The sequence below is a fragment of the Emydura macquarii genome, unplaced genomic scaffold (genome assembly GCF_026122565.2).
Source record: "Emydura macquarii macquarii isolate MOO-44397 ecotype Brisbane River unplaced genomic scaffold, CSIRO-AGI_Emac_v2 contig_3348, whole genome shotgun sequence".
Taxonomy (NCBI): domain Eukaryota; kingdom Metazoa; phylum Chordata; order Testudines; family Chelidae; genus Emydura; species Emydura macquarii.
The window spans coordinates 2322344-2343204 of NW_027133485.1; the positions used below are offsets into that span (position 1 = coordinate 2322344).

General features: G+C 43.6%; 2 protein-coding genes across 5 annotated transcripts; both read left to right on the forward strand.

The window, feature by feature from the left end:
* The first annotated feature begins 34 nt into the window (after positions 1-34).
* OSCP1 (organic solute carrier partner 1) lies at positions 35-16983 on the forward strand. The gene is made up of 10 exons (XM_067533995.1): positions 35-308; positions 9427-9581; positions 10260-10427; positions 11096-11176; positions 11872-11975; positions 12332-12460; positions 13152-13221; positions 14050-14189; positions 14937-15000; positions 15779-16983. The coding sequence occupies exons 1-10, from the start codon at positions 197-199 to the stop codon at positions 15893-15895; spliced, it is 1140 nt and encodes a 379-aa protein (XP_067390096.1). The 5' UTR covers positions 35-196; the 3' UTR covers positions 15896-16983.
* A 129-nt stretch (positions 16984-17112) lies between these two features.
* On the forward strand, positions 17113-20228 carry LSM10 (LSM10, U7 small nuclear RNA associated). 4 transcript variants are annotated; one of them, XM_067533999.1, is made up of 2 exons: positions 17113-17392; positions 18293-20228. In XM_067533999.1, exon 2 carries the CDS (start codon positions 18313-18315, stop codon positions 18682-18684), a length of 372 nt encoding a protein of 123 aa, XP_067390100.1. In that variant the 5' UTR covers positions 17113-17392; positions 18293-18312; the 3' UTR covers positions 18685-20228. The 4 variants fall into 4 exon arrangements, with proteins under 4 accessions (XP_067390100.1, XP_067390098.1, XP_067390099.1 ...); XM_067533997.1 differs by having other exon boundaries at positions 17114-17405; XM_067533998.1 differs by lacking the exon at positions 17113-17392 and adding an exon at positions 17464-17625.
* Positions 20229-20861: the final 633 nt, after the last annotated feature.

The window sequence follows — 20861 nt, forward strand, 5'->3', positions numbered from 1 at the left end:
CCGAACAAGGCACCCTCCCCTCTTGCCCCTTTAAGAGGCCGACTCCGTCAATAAGCCGCCCCCTGATTGGTTGCTGCCCCCTCCTCGCTGCCCTGGCAACGGCGTCCGCCTTTCCCGGAGCCTGGCGCCGTCTCGGCCGCTGCCCTGCCACCGACGGGCCCCGCGGCCTCTCCCGGGCACGGCCCGGCCCCCGGCCATGTCGGCCCGCACGCTGCCGCTGCTCTTCCTCAACCTGGGCGGGGAGATGCTCTACATCCTGGACCAGCGGCTGCGCGCCCAGAGCATCCCCGGGGAGAAGGCCCGCAAAGGTGAGCGTCCCCCCGCCGCCCCCTGCGCCTCCCGGGGGGGGCAGCCCCCACAGCTGACCCCCCCCCCCCCCCCCCGTCTCCGGGCAGCCCCTCCAGCGTCCCTCAGAAGGGCCGCACGAGAGGCCTGCGCCGAGACCGCCCCGGCCCCGCGGATGGGCGGCGGGGCCCCGCCTCGCGGGCTGCCGGGGGCGGGACTGGCGCGGGCAGGAAGGTCCCGGCTCGGCAGCGGAGGAAGCTCGCCGCTCCCCCGCCCGCCTCGAGCGGAGCCGGCGGGGGTCCCAGCCCTGCACCGGCCCCGAACCCCGCGCGGCGCGGCGGCCGGACGCTTTCCTGGCGCGGCCGAGGAGACCGGCAGCAATTTAAAAAAAAACCCCAACCCGGGGCAGTGTTCAACGCCCCGTGTCGGGCCGTGTTTTGAAAGCGGGGTCTCTGGCTGTGCGCCAACCCTGCAGCTGCTGTGGACGTCCTGCCGCCAGCCAGCCCACAGCCCGGCCGCTCTCGCACTGCAGCTCGGGGCGCTTTGAACCCGGGGCGGTGCTGCTCTGCTCTGCTCCCCGCTGCGGGGACCTGAACACCAGTGGGGCGGAGCAGCGGGGACACAAGTCAGGAGCCCCTGCAGGGGAGTGCCGGGAGGGCTGGGGCTTCACATGTATCGAACATCTACTACCCATAGAGCAGAGAAATAGAACCGAGTCTGGAGACAGCAGCCGGCTGCTCAGGTTCCATGTTGGTAAGTGCAATATAAACACCTGACCAGAACGCCAGCAGCTGGGAATAGGGGTCACCTCCTGGGTGATCTTAGCCCTCCCTCCCCTTGTCTTTTGTGTTGGCCTCTGGCTAATAGGTTTGATGCTGGGACTAAGTCTCAGAGACCTGAGGGGAGGCATCACATCTCCAAGTGCTGGTGGTGGATTTCTGGCTAAAGACTGAGTTTCCTTTACATGTCAGGCATTTCTAGAGTTATGTTCCTATTTACACAGCTACACAATTTAGCTTCATCCCTAAAGAGAGTCAATAAATAATTCACACGCGCTTTTGGATCCTGTGTCTTGAGCTTTGTGTTCAAGAGGACGTCTGCTTTAGGCTCTGTACACTGCCCTGTAAACAGTTTAGGTTCCATGTGCAAATTTTGTGCTAAACTTATTTTAAAATGGCTTGCTGCAAGTAGGTATTGAGCCAAGCTGTTTTCTCTATTTACCTCTCTTCATTCTGAAAACTGACCATTTATTCCAACCCTTTATTTCCTATCTTTTAACCATTTACTAATCCAGGAAAGGACCTTCCCTCTTATCCCATGAGAGTTTACTTTGTTTAAGAGACTTTGGGTGAGGGACCTTGTCAAAGATTTTCTGAAAATCTAAGTACACTATATCCACTAAATCACCCTTGTTCACATGCTTGTTGACCCCTTCAAAGAATTCTAGTAGATTGGTGAGGCATGATTTCCCTTTACAAAAACCATGTTGACTCTTCCCCAACAAATTGTATTAATCTGTGTGTCTGATAATTCTGTTCCTTACTATAGTTTCAGCCTATTTGCCTGGTACAGAAGTTTGGCTTACTGGCATGTAATTGCCAGGATCATCTCTGAGCCTTTTTTTTAAAATTGGTATCATATTAGCTATCTTCCAGTCATTTGGTACAGACTACCAGAGTTAGTTGTTGTGCAATTTCACATTTGAGTTCCTTCAGTACTCTTGGGTGGATACCATCTGGTCCTGGTGACTTATTACTGTTTAATTTATCAATTTATTCCAAAGCCTCCTCTAATGACACCTCAGTCTAGGACAGTTCCTCAGATTTGTCACCTAAAACGAATGGCTCAGGTTTGGAAATCTCCCTCATATCCTTAGCTGTCAAGACTGATGCAAAGTATTCATTTAGTTTCTCCACAATTACTTTATCTCCCTTGAGTGCTCATTTAGCATCTAAATCATCCAGTGGCTCCACTGGTTGTTTAATAGGCTTCCTGCTTCTGATGTACTTAAAACATTTTTGCTCTTACTTTTTCAGTCTTTGGTTAGCTGTTTTTCAAATTCTTTTTTGGCTTTCCTAATTATATTTTTACATTTCACTTGCCACAGTTTATGCCCTTTTCTATTTTCCTCAATAGGATTTAACTTCCACTTTTTAAAGGATGACTTTTTGCCTCCAAGCACTTCTTTTACTGTATTAGCCATGGTGGTACTTTTTTGGTCCTCTTACTATGTTTTTTAATTTGGGGCATACATTTAAATTGAGCCTCCTGCTCTCTATACTCAGTCCCCATTCTGTAGGAAACAATCATGCTCTACCTCATACCTCATATGTAAGTTTCTTCCATTTGTTGCATCTTTTATGGAAACTTTGAAATTAGGGTTTCTGACTAGATTCCCTTGATTTAGGGGCAGATGTGAACACCTCATTAAAGTTGGATGGGTGGAGAGCTGTGCACTGGAAATGTTCCAACAGAATATGAATTCCACTAGAATATTATAAAGTAAGATGATACATGATGTGGTGGAGAAGAGAAAACATCCCATGTGGAAGACTTTACTAGGTGTGCAGAGAATGCATTATTTGCTGCTTTGGGGAAGGGAATGACTCCTTCGCATTAATCCAGGAACATCCCAGACAGGCAGTGGAGGGCACCATCTGCATCTCTGCTCTTGGTCTCTGTGAAGGGGAGCAGAGGAGGTTGGGAATTAAAAAGGAAAACTGACGGAATCCCAGAAAACCAAGATGAAAATACTCAGAGAAAATACCAGTCATGGATGTACAAAATAAGGGAAAATATTATCCTTCTACTAATTCCATCTGCCAGAAAGTGACTTTGCTGCAGCACAAAAATGGACTCAAAGACACTCGTTCATGGCAGTATCCTGCTTTTAGCAATTTCACTCTGAAATATAATCAGTCACTCTCCTGCTGCAAAGCCATCTACAGTTTAGTAGTAAGCTAGTCTCATGCAGTCATTTTTGTTGGGTGAAATTTCCCTGTGATCATTTATATAGAAGAGTTATGAATATACTTACTATGGTATCAAAAGGCTACTACAAATACAACATAATCCTAACAAATATTTCCTAATCAGGGCATTATAGTCATAAATTAGTAGATGCCAAGGCCAGAAGGGACCATTGTGATCATCTAGTTTGATCTCCTGTATAGCACAGGCCATAGAACTTCCTGAGAATAATTCCTAAAGTAGATCTTTTAGAAAAAACATCCAATCTTGATTTAAAAATTGTCAGTGATGGAAAAATCTACGACACTTGATAAATTGTTCCAGTGATTAATTATTCTCACCATTATAAATGTATGCTATTTTACACTAGGTACCTTTCTGGTAATGATTGCATGAAGCTATCATACTTGTCTACATCTCTAGAAAAATCATCACTTTACATACTAGAGGTTGCTACACTTATTATAGTAAAGAGTTGGTGTGGATGGAGGCCTACAGTAGAAAAAAGTAAAAACATAGATTATGGAGTTGGGTACCATGGAAACCCAAATAAACTTGAATATCTCTATTTGTATTTCAGAGCTTAATGTCTCAGGGATCCATTTATGGAACCAAAATAACTGAAGATTTGGTCTTAACAATATTTTCATCATCTAGTTCTGAAATATCACAAGAACAGCAGATTTTGTGTTATTTTTGGACCTGGAGATGAGAAACAAACACAATTTTAAAAATAAGAGAAATGTAAATATATCACTACTGGAATCTGTGCCCACTCTAGTAACATGATTTTGGACCCTGTATTTATAAAGTTGTAAAGTCATTATTAAATGTAGATTCCTCTTTTGATTTCATACTTACTGCACAAAACCTCTAACCTTAAATCAGTGGCATTAAGCAGCTCTCATTGTAACATTTTCTGAATTAAACAAATTAAAATAAAAAATAAACCACTTTTTTCTCCCAATCAGGATTGTATATGGGGCAGGGGAAAGGAAGGAGGTCCCGAGAACTTTAAAATTTCATAACAGTAAGAAATTAATATTAACATAAAATGGAAAGGTTCATTATGCTTTTCCCTCTGTCCTCCCAATTTGAAAAAACTGCTTAACAGTATCAGAGGATATATTACAGGAAACTATTTTTAACGATTCATATTATAATGGGTAAAGTAGTGATAGGGCTATCTTATTGCACCCTCGCTGTGTACTGTTCAGGGGGCTGGAGGTACAAAACTTAGGCTTGGTCTAGAATACCAACTTATGTCGGTATATCTATGTTGCTTAGTGGTGTGGAAACATAGTTATACCAGCTTAACTCCCAGTGTAGGCAGCACTATATTGACAGGAGGGCTTCTCCCATCGACATAGCTACCGCCTCTCAGGGCATTGGAGTACCTTCATTGACAGGAGAAGCTTTCCTGTCAGTGTAAATAGTGTTTGCACTAGTGCTACAGCGTTGCAGCTCCACTGCCGTAAGTGTAGACAAGCCCTTAAATGCAACGACACATGAAATGCATGACCCAATACAACAAATTCTGACACATCTCAGTGAGAACACAGGACCTGCACTGCTCTTTCTGCATTTTGCACTCCAGAAGAATTAGACTTTGTTTTGGTTGAGATGTGGTTACATCTATGTTGTGGTATCATTGGTCAAAACTATTGACTATACTGTTCACTTGTAAGTGAGTAATAAATATGGTGGTGCTGAAAATAACCAGACACGTCAGCATTTCCCTTCCCTAGCTTGGTGTCAGAAGTGCTGAGCATTTGCTTGGGGTGAAATTCTGGCCCCAGTGAAATCAGTGGAATTTTTGCCAATGACATCAAAGGGGCCAGGATTTCAACACTGGTATTTTTTACCAGTTTTTTAATGTGAGTGAATGGTACAAATGGCAGCCAGCCTTTTCTTGTTAAGCATTGAACGCTGACATGAAAAATGAAGTCTATTAGCTAGATTTTTCCAATTTTTCTCTTTTAATCTCCTTGCAAGTATTGTTCTTACTACTTGAACCAATGTTTTTGTTTTATATGCTTCGTGTAGATGAATGGACAGATGTGGACAGGAAACGAGGTACTGTAACCTTTTAGCTGCATGAAGTAGATCAACACAACCATATGCACATACCTATTCTGAATCCATATGCACATACACACTCCAAACCCTGTTGCTGCAGTGCTGTAGTTATAGTAATTGTCAAGAAAACAAACAGGTGATTCTTCAACCAAGACTTCCTATTTTTTTAAAATATGCATTAATAATTTTAGAGCTAAACAAAAATAAATCGAAGACTCTTTAACAATAAATATCTTGTAATCATGCAGCCCTTAAAAATAGTTCCTCTGGAAATTAATTTTAATCAGGAGAATGCATATCAATATCTTCACCAGAGAACTTTCTAGGCAAATCTGAATGTCTTTGTTGATTAACCTTATAGAAATACAAGCATATGACTGCATGAGTTCTGTGAGCATTGTTCATGTGTAAATGCAGGCAATAATCATGTATGCTGCTTAGCTGTATTTCTGTAAGGTTATTCTCAATTCCCAAATCCCATACCTTTCCTGCATCTTAATTAGTCACCAGTTCCCTGGGCCCAACACCTCTTTGAGCAGCTCCCTTTTAATAGTTATGATTCATAGTTTTCAGAATAAAGCCTTCAGGGTTCTTTGTATATTCAGTTAAGGTGCTTATCACTATGTATCTATGTGTTCAAGTGATATTGATGTGTGAATATGCTGGAGTTTGTTTTCGTTCTTCTCTGTGGCTCCACGATGTGTTCTGTGCAGTTACGTGTTCTTGCAGCATTTAAAATGTACTAGCATCTCAAAAGGCTCTGTAGCACTCTATTGTAACACATTCAAAAGTGGGATGAGGAGAATAAAAGCACCTGTGTTTTATATTTATATGGTCAAGGCACAAATGGGGATTCCATGAAGATCAATCAGTAAAGCTTTAATACTTTCATTGTGTCATGATTATACAGTAAAAACATACAGTATCCATTGCTGGATACTACTCTTAAAAGGAATGATCCCCGTGAAGTCAACAGTCCAAAATCACAAGGTTCTATTGTTGATGATACCATGATGATTTAGGCTTCACCCACCTTCATCTACTCCATTGACTTCAGTTATTTATCATTAATATAAAATTGTTCATGTTTACCCAATGAATAAATAGCTAAAGGAGCTGCTGGTGTCTGAAGCAGTAACTAAAGATTGGCAGACTGTAATGTGAACGTGTATGTATCTGTTCGCAGCTGGAGTCAGTTATAACCTTGGCTGTCAGCAGTTGTGTACCTGGATTTTGTTTTAAATGGAAACTTGTCGCAGGTAAAATATGTGTAACTGTTTTGGTCTTGGATTATGATTTTGGCTGACTTGAATATAATCTGAGAAGCATGAGCTTTATCAAGACAGAAAGTTATCAGCCTCATGTCATGCATGTGAGCCATGTATTGTAAAACTGCACTAGAAACTGAGATGTGTGGGTTACAAATGATGTGACATGATCATGGAGAAGACCTGTGAATCCTCTGTCTTCTCTCTCATCCATTACATTCTCTCCTTGTGGGAATGTCTCTTGTCTGCACTTGGATCCCTTTCCCTGGTCCTGCTTGCTGAGCTCTCTCTGTGTGTAGTTGTCTCTATGCTGCATTGCTTGGAGTGTCCTCATCCCTGAGATGACATGCCCGGTTTTTATTTTCCTAAACTAGAATGGCTAACATGTTCTCAGGAGAACCTACATTCTGGGATCCCTTTGCTTGATCCAAGGCTATTGTCTTTAGTTCCTATAAAGAAATGAACACATTTCACTATCAAAAGTGTATTGTCAAGGTGGGTTTTTTAAATGAGACTGGAGTTGGCTGTGCCCCTTTTACATTGACAATCTGTTGCTTTCATGGTTCCACTTTAAGAAATATGAGTGGTTTTAATTGCAGGAATTAATTTATCTAAGGATTGAGGTGTGGTTAATACAAGTCGTGCCATTCCATCCCATTGCATTCCATTGTGAAACACTTATAGACAAGACTTTGAGTATTGCTGCAACTCTAAATAGGATTGGTCTGCTACCTGTTTGGATGGCAGTTTTTCCTAAGGCATTGGCAACAGGTTAAGAAGAAGACCGTGATGGATATTGGTGGGCACAAAAAGTGAGCAATGTTTGCAAACAGCTATAAAATATTCATGTTAGTATTGTCATAGGAGCAGAAGGTCTGATTTTTTCATGTCTGACCAGCTGCAAAATAAAATATGTAATGATTGATACTTACTGATATTGGATTTGATTTTCTTCATTCCTAAAGGGATGTTGGATTAAGAGTCTTTACATTGCTGTGAAGCAAACTTTTCTGGCTAGGATTGACAAATAAAATGTTTTATGGACAGTAAATTCCCAAAGGAGGCAATGGGGGGGAAGAAAATCCTTTTAATTCATAGTTGGCTTTATTTGGGTCACTGCTTCAGAAGCTGAGAATCGATAGGGATCACATTAAGTGTCTTCAGATGCCCACAAGGGGAAATACTGTTCTGCAGCTTTGTAAATATTACCTCCAAGCAAGCATAGAGGAAATTGCATCAGTAATGACTTGCACTCCAGCACCTTGAATTGTCTGTTTCCAGCTTCTCAGCACCTGAACAGTATCTAACAACAGCCCTGGATATCTATCTAAGTTTCCAGTATTACTTAGGGCCAGAGAAGGGGAAAATAGCTGCTACATAAACCTCTCCTTTCTGCTGTTGTGCAGTAAACCCACTCACCATTGCCCACAATAGTGAGCAAGCACAGCTAACTCAACCAATAAGAAGTAATGACAGTATTGCCACCATGTACCTGTTTGTTCTCTTTTACTTCTGCCCTGAGGTTCCTGTAATCCTCTTTGAATTTGGTAGCATCACTATCTTTGGTTGTGGTCATCTGCTTAGAAGAGGCTTTATTCTTGCTCTATAGTCTGGGTGTGAATTGCAATATTAGCTTTCATTCAGCATTTCCATAATAGGGAGTGAGAGTTTGTGTGTGATACAGAGTTTAGGGCCAAATTCAGTACTGAAGACAATGGAGTTGCACCTCCTTGCATGACTGCTATATTTGTCCCTACCGTTGACCTTTTCAGAAAGGCAGTGTAATCTGACGTCTAGAGCAGAGCCCTGCAAGTAAAGACTCTGTGGTTCTGTTCTTTGCTCGTCTCTGCATCTCTTGAGTAAGTCACTTACCAGCTCTGTGTCTCAATATAGAAATACAAAAAAGTAATACTCACTTCATAGGATTGTTGTGAAGGTTAATAAACGTTTGTGAAGTGCTTTGAGATGCTCATATGAAAACCACAATGGAAGAGCTCAGTATTATCTACCAATGGTGCCAACGTTTGAAATGCTTTCCTTACCACCAAAAGTCCAAATCTGTTCAACACAAAAACCCCAAACAAGGAACCGTGAATCATTTGATAAACTTCTGTTAAAACGAGGAAAAGAGATTGATTAGATACATTTCTAAAGGGAGAAAAGGGTCAGTATGGTCAGCTGATCATAGTTTATATTAAGATGGCAATGTGAAAGTCTAATATAATTTGGAACCACAAAGCTTTCCCTATGGAGTAGAATTACAGCTAAATAGGCATTAGATGTAGTTTCAGCCTATGCACAGAACCTGACATTTCTAATTTAAATTAAAAAAGTAAAGTAATAGATGGGACTTTAAAAACAATGCATCAAAAAGAGGATCAGAAAAAAAATGTTTGTTCCTATGGCTATGTCTACACTGCAGACTTCTGCCAGCCCAGCTTTGTTATTCACAGTGAAGAGGTGTGATCCCTGACCCACAGCACTATACCAACAGAAACTCCAGGTGTAAACACATTTATACTGGCAGAACTGTGCTTTTACCAGTATAGTTTGTTTCTCTCGTGGGAAGTGGTTTTGCTATACCATAAAAAAGGACAGCTTTGCTGATTTAGCTGCATCCACCCCAGGAGTGCTTTGCTGGTATAGTATACCAGTATTTTTTTCTCTTGTAGCTCTGTGTGTGGTTTGCATAGGTAATAGTTCATATGAATCCTCACACACCTGACTGTCTCTGTCCTCCATGTGGAACAAAATAGAGCATTAGCTATTTCTGAAGACTGTCAAGTACAGAAAATCAACAAGATGGGTTCTTTTATCTTTACAGTTATGAATGATATCATCACAACCATGTTCAATAAAAAGTTTTTGGAGGAGCTGTTTAAACCACAGGAACTCTATTCCAAGAAGGCCCTGAGAACAGTGTATGACCGGCTGGCTCATGCTTCAATCATGAGGCTGAACCAGGCGAGCATGGATAAGGTAAAAAACATGTCTTCCCCACATACATTATTCTATATGTTAGAAGCCATTTGTTGCTTTCTTCGATGTTGCTTTTCACTGGGTGTTGGTTGCAGTAGAATATTTTTATATCATTCTAATTTATCAAGCATTTTGTGACAGAAATCCTCCTTGCAAAACTTCCTCCTCGTTGCTTTCTTTCTAAGCCCAGGCAAGGTGTTAGAAAACGCACTGTAGTACCAGACACATTAAGATAACTCAAAACAACAACAAATTCAAAACTCTGTTTCTGCTTTCACAATATGAAAGTGTTTGATTTGGGCTATTCATTAGGTGTGTCTTAACTTTAACTGTTTGGGCATCTCCAAATTCATACTCTCAATTTTGCATGGTCCTGAATCTGTACCTGCAAAGAATATTTCTACATGCAAATAATTGTGGCTATGACTAAGGAGGTTCAGGGAAGCCCCTGTGAACATTTTACCCTACGGGTAGAGGTGCTGAAAATTAAATTCTGCATGTAAGAGGTGTGTTCAAATCCTACCAAAGGAATAAAAGATCATAGCTCTTCCCATACAGGTATTGTGATGAGTTTTCAAAGTCACTTTCCAGATTAATCTTGATTTGACAGTGAGATTTGAACAGGTAGTGTTGATCTAAGCTTTTTGAGCTAACCATTTCCCCTTAATTATTTTACAGCTATATGATCTTATGACTATGGCTTTCAAATACCAAGTTCTGCTCTGTCCTCGGCCCAAAGACATACTGCTAGTTACTTTCAATCACCTGGATGCTATCAAGGATTTTATACGAGACTCCCCTAACATTCTTAACCAAGTGGACGAAACCTTTCGGCAGCTAATTGATGTAAGAACTCTATAATTGGATGACCCATGGACTTCAACTGCTGTTTGTTTTTTCCCCCTTTTTCAGCTAATTTTAGAGACACTAAATACCATGTTGATGAGTGGCTCATTGGGTGTGGAACTTGTCTTTCAACCTTAGGGAACAACTCAAATCATTTTGTTGCCCCTCTGAAACTGAAGGAAATAGATTTGGTTTTCAGTTTTTAATATTTCCTAATCTTTTTGGAACCACCAATATAACTATCCCAGTGTAAGAACTTTTTTACTCTAAATTGTTGGGGGTTTTTTTGGAAGGCAATTTAGTGATTGATATATTCTAATAGTACATAATGGTGAAGGAAGGCTCTGAAGTGTTTTAAAAACACTTCTTGAGACTGAGCAGTATAGAATTCCAGTGTTATTTTCATATTGACTCACTTAAACCTATTTATTTATTTCGGGTCTGATCCAATGCCCATCAAAGTTTAAAAGTATTTTCGTTGACTTCAGTAGGGACTGAAGTTGGAATTGGTTTGTTAACAATGGCTACTTACCACACTGACCTTTGTTGATTTTTTTATTTGCAACCCAGTTTTGACATTTTTGTGGCCACACTGGACTAGATGGGACAGGCCATTCAAAGAAGAGTTAAGAAACATTACAGTTATAATTTTCTTTCCTGTTCTCTAGATGTACAGTTGTCTCTCTGCTGGTGAATTTCAGCTGATCAGGCAAACACTCCTAATTTTCTTTCAGGACATGCACATCAGGGTAAGTGACCCATTTAATTAACCGATCGAAACAGTAAGTTTGATTTTGTGGCAATAAAATGAAGGTATTTTGTTATAATTATATTTTAAAACAGATGTGTATTTGCTGCTTGGGTTTGTAACTTACACTGAGGTGCTTGATCTCTCTGTAACTCCAAAAACTGAGCACAATATAAATAACAAGTGTGCCCAATAGTTCTTACTAAACGAATGTCCCATTCACTAGAATGTTATGAAAAGCAGCTACTGCCCACACTCGGCTGCAATTCTTTAAATACTAATGTACAGACTGTTTTCTGGACTTGAGTTTTTCATTACTAGGAGATTTCACAAACCCAGAAATACCTGGTTATATACAAACTCATTGACTGACAAACATTTTTCTTTTTAATTAAAAACTTGACTAAGAAACCACAAGAAACTGGGGATTGACAGCAAGGATTTGACATTCTTAAATAAAAGAAAGGGTCCTGTTTTATTCATTTGAGTATGATCAGTTAACCTAAAGTTATAGTAACACTTTTAGTCTGTAGGTCATGACTAGAATATGACTAGTGTTGGCCCAATCCCAAAGTCCTTTCACATACCAGCCTCCCTTTGATTTTGGCAGGGATTACCATGCAGGATCAGACCCCGAGTGATTTATATTATGAGTTGTTTGACTGGCATTTTGTGGATGGATTGTTTTTTTTGCAGGTCTCCATCTTTCTAAAGGATAAAGTACAAAACTCGAATGGTCGCTTTGTGCTGCCAATATCAGGTCCAGTTCCATGGGGAACAGAAGTTCCAGGACTCATCAGGTGATTTCTAGACCATTATTTATTATGTATGTAGATCCCACAGTGTGCATGGCTGCCCACAAAGGAGAAGTTGGTACCAACTGTAATGAGGATATTTGTCCAGTAGGAAGTGCAGCAAAACGATTGTTAGCTTTGCATAGACCACTGAACATCTGCTGGATATTAATTACTTACGGAGGTCAGGGTTTGGAACAAGTGACCAAACTACCTTTTATTTACTCTTTTAAAATTACACCACTGCCTGTTATCAACTTAGTAGTTTTTGATAGGAGTATCAAACATTTTATAGAAGAGAGCTTAATTCCCCCCTTCCACTATGTATTGAGATAACGATAATTTATTTTTATTCCTTTAAGGATGTTTAATTGCAATGGAGATGAAGTTAAAAGGGTTGAATTCACTCATGGTGGAAATTATATCAGTCCACAAAGAGAAGGTTCATTTGATCTTTATGGAGACAGAGTGCTTAAACTGGGGACAAATATGTAAGTAAATTATCCTATATAGAAACTACACATAAAATTCTTAATGAAATCTGCTGGAGATCAGCCTTGAAGAGAAATGACACTTGATTTGTTGAAGAAAATGTGTCTTCTTCAGTATTTGTTTCTCATTGGTTTGTTTATGCCACTTCTGCTGTTCTTTATCAGCTTGACACCTTTAGTTTAGTGATCTCCTCCTGGGAGAAGAATACAACAAATAGCAGGAGCTATGTATGGATGTGTATAAATAGCCCTGGAAAAGAAACCGCAAAATCTCAACACATGTCCACAGCAGAGCTGAGGAATGACTGGATCTGGTTTAGTAGTACACATTCTATGAGCTGAATGTAATTATCACTTAGATTGCATTCAGGGAATAATTCTGATGACATATTTCTTTTGAGTAATTTTGCCATTCAGGAAAGAAAGAAGAGTTGGAAGTGCTTTTTGCTCACTTGTACTTTTTCTTCACTCAAGCACTTTAACCCAGAAGGTGTGTCAGAAAACTGAATTGGAACTGCTCATTCCAATTATTCACTATCTCCAGAAAAGGATATATGGATATAATTTTATCATCCAGAAAACATATTTGGATCCTATGCAGACAGAGCGAAGTTTCCTTGTCTCGTGCCCTGTCCACAGAAACTGATTACTCTCTTCCATGCATACAGTAACTCTTTATGTTTCCCTTTAGGTACAGTGTTAGTCGGCCAGTAGAGACACATATGTCAGGAGCATCCAAGAGTTTGGCATCCCACACAAAGGTTGGATGTCCTTCTATCCCATTCATGCTGTACTAAATTCTTGATCTCAGTGACATTCTATGGCAATAAGTATCTTGGTCTAATTACGCATTTCGTGAAAAAGTATGTTCTTTTATCAATTTTGGATTTGCCACCTTTTTAGTTTAGCATAAGAACAGCCACACTGAGTCAGACCAGCCCATCTAGCCCCGTATCCTGTCTTCTGACAGTGGCCAATGTCAGGTGCTTCAGAGGGAATGAATAGAACAGGTCATCATCAAGTGATCCATTCAATCTCCCCTTGTTCTCTTATGAGAGGTGGAGAACAGAACTCCCAACCTTCCTTTTCTAGACCATTATTTATCTCCTTTTCTCAGGTAAACAATCCCAATCTCTTCAGGAGAGTTTTGCCAGGCCTCTACATTGTCAGCCTTCTCTGAACCCCCTCCAATTTTGTATCATTCTTGTTGCAATGGAATGACCAAAACTGTACAGAGCATATTAGAGGAAGCTAGACCAGTGGATTATATCATGGCATTATAATTTTTTCTGTATTGTTGTTGTTTTGACCCCTAATCAGTTCTACTGAAAGAATAGGAAGTCGGTTTTACAGATTTCTCAGCAGTTCAATTTAGGCAGGAAATTATTTGTCCTGTATGTGTAAATTTAATTTGTGTCCGTATGTGCTAAACATCAGTCAGCTACCATATTGCTACCATAATATAAAGTATTTAATAATAATATCAGTCTGAAAAATGTTGTTCTTTACAATATCAGGAACCAACAAAATGAAAATAGTCCTTCTTTTTCTATTTGTTCATCCAATGAACCCATTATTGTTTTCTGCAGGAGAATGCAGCCCCTAACCCTCTTGCTAAAGAAGAACTGAACTTTTTGGCTAGACTAATGGGAGGCCTGGAGATCAAAAAACCCAACGGCAGTGAGCCGGGATTCCGATTAAACCTATTCACAACAGATGAGGAGGAAGAGTATGCTTAATTCCAATGCAATTTTGTGTGTGTGGTTTTGATACAGGGGAGAGGCACAGCATTGACAGTCCTGGGGACTGAAGCCCTTTCTCCATAGAGTAGGTACAGCACAGGGCAAGCCTTCTAAGATGGCTCAATCCTGACCTGGATGGAACCTCTCCAGGGAGAAGAGAGGAGTTCAATCTCTCTGTTGAGATTACCAGCCAGGAATCCAGTTAGCAAAAGTGGATGTGGAGTCTTCTCCACTGTAAAGTGACTGAGGTATCTAATTCCCCATTGGATAGTAATGACTTGTGATTACTAGTGACCTGGTAGATTTCCAATCTTCCTCCAGCTCCTTTTAAGCAAATAAACATTTCACAAGACAAGTGCTTCATTATCGCCTTAATGACAATTCAGCCTGTCTGGTCTCTCAGCTTTGATTATCCTAGTCTTTTTGATAAAGGATTTTTTTGCTGGCAGGTGGGGAGCAGAGGAAGCTTCCGTTCCATTGTCTGATTAGTTAAAGCTAGCTGGGTGTGTTTTGTACTAGAGAAATTCTAGCATCTCTCCATAAGTAGCACAGGAAACATGGATGTGTAGGAATTGCTATATGAAGTAAATTAATAATAAAGAAAATGGGAAAATTGTATGTAAAGTGTCCAGCCATTGAATTATCAAATCTTACCAACCAGATGTTTTTCTCTTCACTCCCCCTCATCTATAATACATATGAGAGTAAGCAAACTTTTTTATACTTTCAATCAGATATGCAGCATTGACCAGACCTGAAGAGTTATCTTATAAAGTTCTCAACATACAAGCAACCCAGGTATGTACACTGTATTTCAAATCGTTGATCTTTATCATCTCTCTGTTTTTGAGAAAATAATTTATCCTAAAGATGAATTTGATAAATATTTAAAATATTAATGTATTTTGACAAAGTTAAGATCACAAATCAGTAATGGAAATTATGTGCTGAGTTAGTGATTACAAAGTAATAGAATTTGAAATATATTAGATATTTGCAATTGTATGTGATTTACTCACCTGCCAAAGCACAAAGTTTTAAAAATATATTGGCTAGAGAAGACAGACCTGATGGATCATTTGCCTGCTCTTGTGGCCCTACACCTGCAGATACTTTAGCACCAGCTTAACTTTAAGCAGATAGTTGTCACCTGAGTTTTGTTTCCAGTCCTGTGGTCTGCACAGGGTAGAACTGCAAGGGCAGACTCCATCAGCTGTGCTAAGGGAAACATAATGGCCTATATTATCATTAACCAAGACACTTGATTTTATTTGTAGTGTTTACAAAAGTGGTAGTTCATCAGGGTTTTTTTATTTCTCTGTAACTGAAAAGTATCTTTTCTTAAACATACTTTTTATGTTAAAATATATAAAATTCAGAAGGCTGGGGGCTTTTCTAATGTTGTTATGACCATTCTAAATTTGGTCAAATTTTGGACCTTAAATCTTGAGATGGGCTCTCTTTGTTGTATACAGACTAACATGGCTACCCCTCAAGAACTCTCCGAACAGAGTTAGCTTGACAATAATTGTGGAATTAAGGATTTAGATGTTGAGGTTTTTTTCCTTTTAAACAGGACCAACAGCAGAATGAAGAGCTGTCTCGCATCATGGGAGAGTTTGAGGTGGCAGATCGGCCTAGTCAGAGCACAAGCAAGGGAGATGATTTACTGGCTATGATGGATGAATTATGATACTCTGCTTCCTAGAGACACAGGCAAAACAAGAAGCTGTTTGTTTAGTCAGTTACAATTTGACACAGACAGAAATCTGCTGCTAGTCTCCTACCACATGGAGCTGTTACAAATCCTGTCTGTTTGTGTCATGACTGATTGCACAAGCCAACCTCAGAGCCCAGCATCATAGTGTGGGTGGCATTAATACACATTCTACCAGAACCTCTCTGATTTTAGATGTGACCTTTCAATATTTGCCTCCTTCATTTTCTGTGAAAGCTCTAGATTGTTCCATGCCTCAGGCTTAGAAGTTTGAGTAATTAAAGGAAAGAGGAAGGGGGTATTCATGTTCTGCCCTTAATCTTTGATGGGGGAAGTCTGGATATTTTAGATGCCATTTATGAGAAATGGGAAACTTCTTGTAATATATACTAGCTTGTGCATGGTTCTTAAGCAATTGTGAAAGGAACAGCCCCTTTGCCAGTCGAGGCCAGAGAAGGCTGTTGGTTTGAATGCGTGTAGCTAGCTGTCTGTCCACCATTAAACAGGAGCAGCCTCTTTTTTGCTGCCCTCATGAAAACGAGAGACCTAGAAATTATCTGCTATCAAAGAAGTGTCGTTCGTGTTTGTATCTGCTTAACACATTTGTTTTCACTTTTCAGTAAGGTGCTGTACCATACTTCACGGGTTCTGCCCCCCAAGAGTTCTTCAGCAGTCTCTTCCCCCAGCACACAGGTTTTTCTGTCTCACAATAAAGCGGTAGGCACTGAGCTACGGACACTTGAGCCCCTTTAGTGAGATGTCTCTTAATAAGTGTAGCCCCTGGACAGTAACTGTCAGGGGGATCAGTGCTGGGGGCTGTTGTTTGAAAGACGTAAGGAGCCTTCTCTCTGCTGCACCCTGACGTGTCACTAGAAATACCTGGACCTAGTTCCGATCCGATCGGGGCAGGAGGTGCGGGGCAATAAAGCCAGGCTCGGATACAAAACCATACAGCCCCGGGTCTTGCCCCTGCAGCGGCAGCTGACCCCGCTCGAAGAGGGCGGTCACGTGCGGCGCAGGGGGCTGCACAGCGCGCGGGGGAGGGAGGGGCAGCGGCAGACGGAGGGAGAGGATAGAGGAGCCGCGACGGGGGAGGGCCCTGGGACAGGGGGAGGAGCTATGACGTAGGGAGGGGCGGGGCTGGGCCGTGTGATAACCCAGCGCGGGCGGGGGGTACTTACGTAGAGAAGCCGACGGATTCCGCAACCTATGAGGGGGCTGAACGGCCGGTTCCAGCGGTAGGCGGAGGAAGGGGGGGTCATTGTCACCTGCTGTCCGCTGAGGCCAGGCCACGCCCGCCGACTTCCGGATTTGGGCGCCCCGGCCCGGACACGAACCAATGAGCAGCGGCCGCCCCGACCCCTGACCCCACAAGCGTTGAAAGGGGCTGGCCTCAGCAGGGCGTCAGCCTCGCTGGTTGCTCACTGCGCAGGCGCCACTGGGTGGGCGCGCGGCCCGCTTGGGGCGGGAACGGTGAGGCCGAGCAGTGAGTAACCCCCAGGCTGGAGCGCGCGGGGCCGGGAGGGAGACGCCATGTTGGACGTGTGTGTGTGCGCGCGCGTGGGGGGGCGGGGCCCCCTGAGTCGGGGCGGGGCTCTCTGGGCCGGACCGGACCAGAGCCAGGGCCCTGTGGGGCTCTCTCCTCCCCCCTCCCCAGCCCGGAGGCGCAGCCCCCGTCGCGGGAGCGAAGCCGGGCCAGATGCCAGGTCCGATGCGTGTGGCAGCCGCGGGGGCATCGGGCCGGTATAGCCGGGCACGGCCCCTACCCCCCCCCCCCCCCAGCGCAGGCGGGGCGGGAAACTGAGGCGCGGGCCGGTCTGAGGGCCTGTCTGACACTGCGGCCGTGGCGCGGGGCGGGGAGCTCTGAGGGGCGCCCGGGGCTGGCGGCTGCTCCGCTCCGCTCCGAGGGGGGCGGGACTCCCGTCTCTGAGCCCGGGAGCGAGTGACCGGCGGCCCGGCCAGCTCGGACGCGCTCTGCGGGAGCCGCTCTGCGAATTATTTCGGGGGGCTCCGTGGGGTCTGGGATCTGCGGCCCCTGGGCCCTGCTCAGCTCGTGGCCGTGCGGCCGGCTCCACGCGGAACCAGCCGCCCCGGCACCGACCGCCCTGGGCGGCTCGGGAGCGAACGGCAGCGGGACAGCCCGTCCGTGGCCTGCGGAGGGCAGACGTGAGGCAGGGTGGCGGAGGCGGAGCGTGTGTCTGGAGCTAGCACCGTGCACTGGTGTGAAACCCTTAGCCGTGTGAACACGGATTGTGCAGTGTGTTCCCCGACAGCCTGGGCCCGAGGCTTGCAGAGGGAGAGGGCAGTAGGGGCAGTTAGAGCGCGTTAAGGGGTGAATTCTTACAGAGCTTTCCCTCGGTCTTTTCCTTGTAGTTGTTGGGTAGCGCCCTGCGATGGAAATCAGCCACTCTGTCAAAGAGCGCACCATTGCTGAGAACAGCTTGGTCATCCTGCTCCAAGGAATCCACGGCCGCGTCACCACCGTCGATCTCCGTGACGAGAGCACAGCAGCGGGTCGCATCACCAACGTGGACGCCTTCATGAACATTCGCCTGGCGGAGGTGACCTTCACAGACAGACAGGGCAGAGTCTCCCAGCTGGACGACCTGTTTGTGACAGGCAGGAACGTTCGCTATGTCCATATTCCTGACGAAGTGGATATCAGGGCCACAGTGGAGAAGCAGCTGCAGTTGATCCACAAGGTGCGCTACTTCGGTGGCCGAGACAAAGGCAGAAAGGAATTCCCTACAGCGAGACACAAGTAAACTCTGCTGGGCATTGTCCAGAATCCCCTGGGGGCTCTAACCTGAAAGTAGGGCTCTCAGCACCCCTGTAACATCACTCCCCAGCTTTTATACTGGACATCTTCCTGCCTCTTTGGCTACAGTTTTAAAGACAAGAACAAACATGTCTCATCCTGAGAGATTCCCTGGGCTTCTCTTTCAAATCCCTCCTTTGCCTGTTAGAGGCATTTGGTTGTGGTTACTTAGGGCAGCTTCCTGACCTTGTTGTTGAGGATGGGGGGAGATGCAGACAAGGGATCCTCTGTAGGTTTGTGTGTTGATTTTTTTTTTTTTTTTTTTTTAAAGGTCTCTGTGAGACCTGGTGTGTTTCCTGCTGCTCTGAAAGTTAAGGGGAAGGAGGACACTGTTTTGTATCCCTTCTCGTTCTTAGGTTGATCAGTAAACTGTTTTCAAATAAAACTTTTGTCCAGAAACCAACAAGCTTTTTCTGTTATCGTTAGGCTTCGCCAGTGCCTTTTGGGCAACTCCATTGACCTGCTAGCTTGGGTAATCACTGTATTTTTATTCTTTGATTAATGGCTGTATCTTATTCATCTTTGCTCACCAGCTAAGATGTGAGAATTCACTTCCTTATGTCCATTCTCAAGTTAAAACCAGAAAAATCCTTCTGAATGGCAAAGCAAGATGGAAATCTCAGCCTATGAGACAGGCCAGAGGGCCAGCTATCAGGGAGAATGAACTATAAACTGTGACCCCAGATTGCTCACCTTCTGTTATCCAAATGCTGGAAGTGGTTGTGTCTGCAATAGAAAAGGAGATCAGAAAGGCCTAGGTCATGGCAGAGAAAAATTGTAGCCGTGCTGTCTTTCTCTGGCCGATAAATCCTCTCATCTCTGGTGTCCTGATTTAAAATGAAAGTCACAGGGATAATCCAAGTGCTGAATGCAGCCTCACTCCCCTGTGTGCATTCAGGCCTGCATCCAGGTGGTGTGGCTGCAGCAGCTCCTGCTGAAAGCAGCAGAGGCTTAGAGTGGCAGTGGTGGCTGCAGAGTCCCTCAGAGGATGAGCTGTGCTGGCTGTGCCTCCAGCATGGTGGTGGTTGTGGCTATGGGAATCAGTGAGAGCTCCCCTGCTGACCATTCGTCTGCCACAGTCCCTCTCTGAGTAGGTGTCAATTTGGTCTAGGAGTCTTGCCATGCAGGAGAAAAGAGGACTCCTTGATTTGTTGCTAGACCTCTCTCTCCACCCCCTCTTTGAAATCCATCCCCAGCCACGCATGCTGGACCTATGAGCCACTTGATAGCACAGTTCAACAACAGCTCAGCGTATCCACAGCTACCACTGGCTGTGGAGTTAGCAAATAAAGCGCAGAATGCCGCTGTGCACACCTCGCTCCACTCTATTCCCAACAGCTTCCACACCTCCACGCTGCTTTGGAAGTACTGCTTGGTCCTCCATGGCTGTCTGGCTTCACCCATTCTAAGGGCCGTGTTAGAAGCTCACGGCCCAACAGCAGGTTAGTCTAAGTCACCCCCATTTGTCGCCCTTCTGTGCTGCACTAGATGTTAGTGGCATCTGCTAGGCCCTGTGGGTGCTATTATAGTTCAGATCGTAATGGCAAGGCATTGTCTCAGCAACTCTGCTCCCACCCTGTGTTTAGTTCGATTCTGGAACCAAGAGCTGTCTATAGTGTGGCCTTTTCCAACCTCTGCATTAACCTGTTGAAGAGCAGCTGACCTTTTTTAATTAAGATCTTGTTTAAGGAGTGTTTCAGTTGCAAAGCCCTAATGTCAATTTCCCCTATGATTTGAAGGCCTTAGGGCTTGTGGGATTTTTCATAGTTTGTTCATTCAGACTCCTGCTGGCGCAGCTGTAATTTTAAAAACATCCATCATAGAAATAACTTGAGACAAAAGTCAGTCTATAGTGAATTGACTGGGGGCTAAAATCAATGGGGGAGGGCTGTGTATGGAGCTGTGCAAATGGGAAGTGTATTTCTTTTTGGTAGATCAGTGGTTTGCCTAGTGTTTTGCTTGCAGTTGGCAAGTGATCTGCTACGAGGCCTGGGGAAGTAGTGAAGCCTGACATGACGTATATGGAGGGTTGAGAGAGATGTTACTGCTGTGTGGAGCCTGCCACAAGCAGATGAGCTCAGAACCTTTCTGTATTTTATTTGCTGTTCTACAGTTCAGAACATG

What these genes read in the sequence shown, in the direction of transcription:
- OSCP1 (XM_067533995.1), top strand. Translation starts at nt 197, where the DNA reads ATGTCGGCCCGCACGCTGCCGCTGCTCTTCCTCAACCTGGGCGGGGAG. An exon ending in ACAACAGATGAGGAGGAAGA is followed by an intron (nt 14,190 to 14,936) that starts GTATGCTTAATT and finishes ACTTTCAATCAG; the next exon opens with ATATGCAGCATTGACCAGAC. An exon ending in TCAACATACAAGCAACCCAG is followed by an intron (nt 15,001 to 15,778) that starts GTATGTACACTG and finishes CCTTTTAAACAG; the next exon opens with GACCAACAGCAGAATGAAGA.
- LSM10 (XM_067533999.1), top strand. Translation starts at nt 18,313, where the DNA reads ATGGAAATCAGCCACTCTGTCAAAGAGCGCACCATTGCTGAGAACAGC.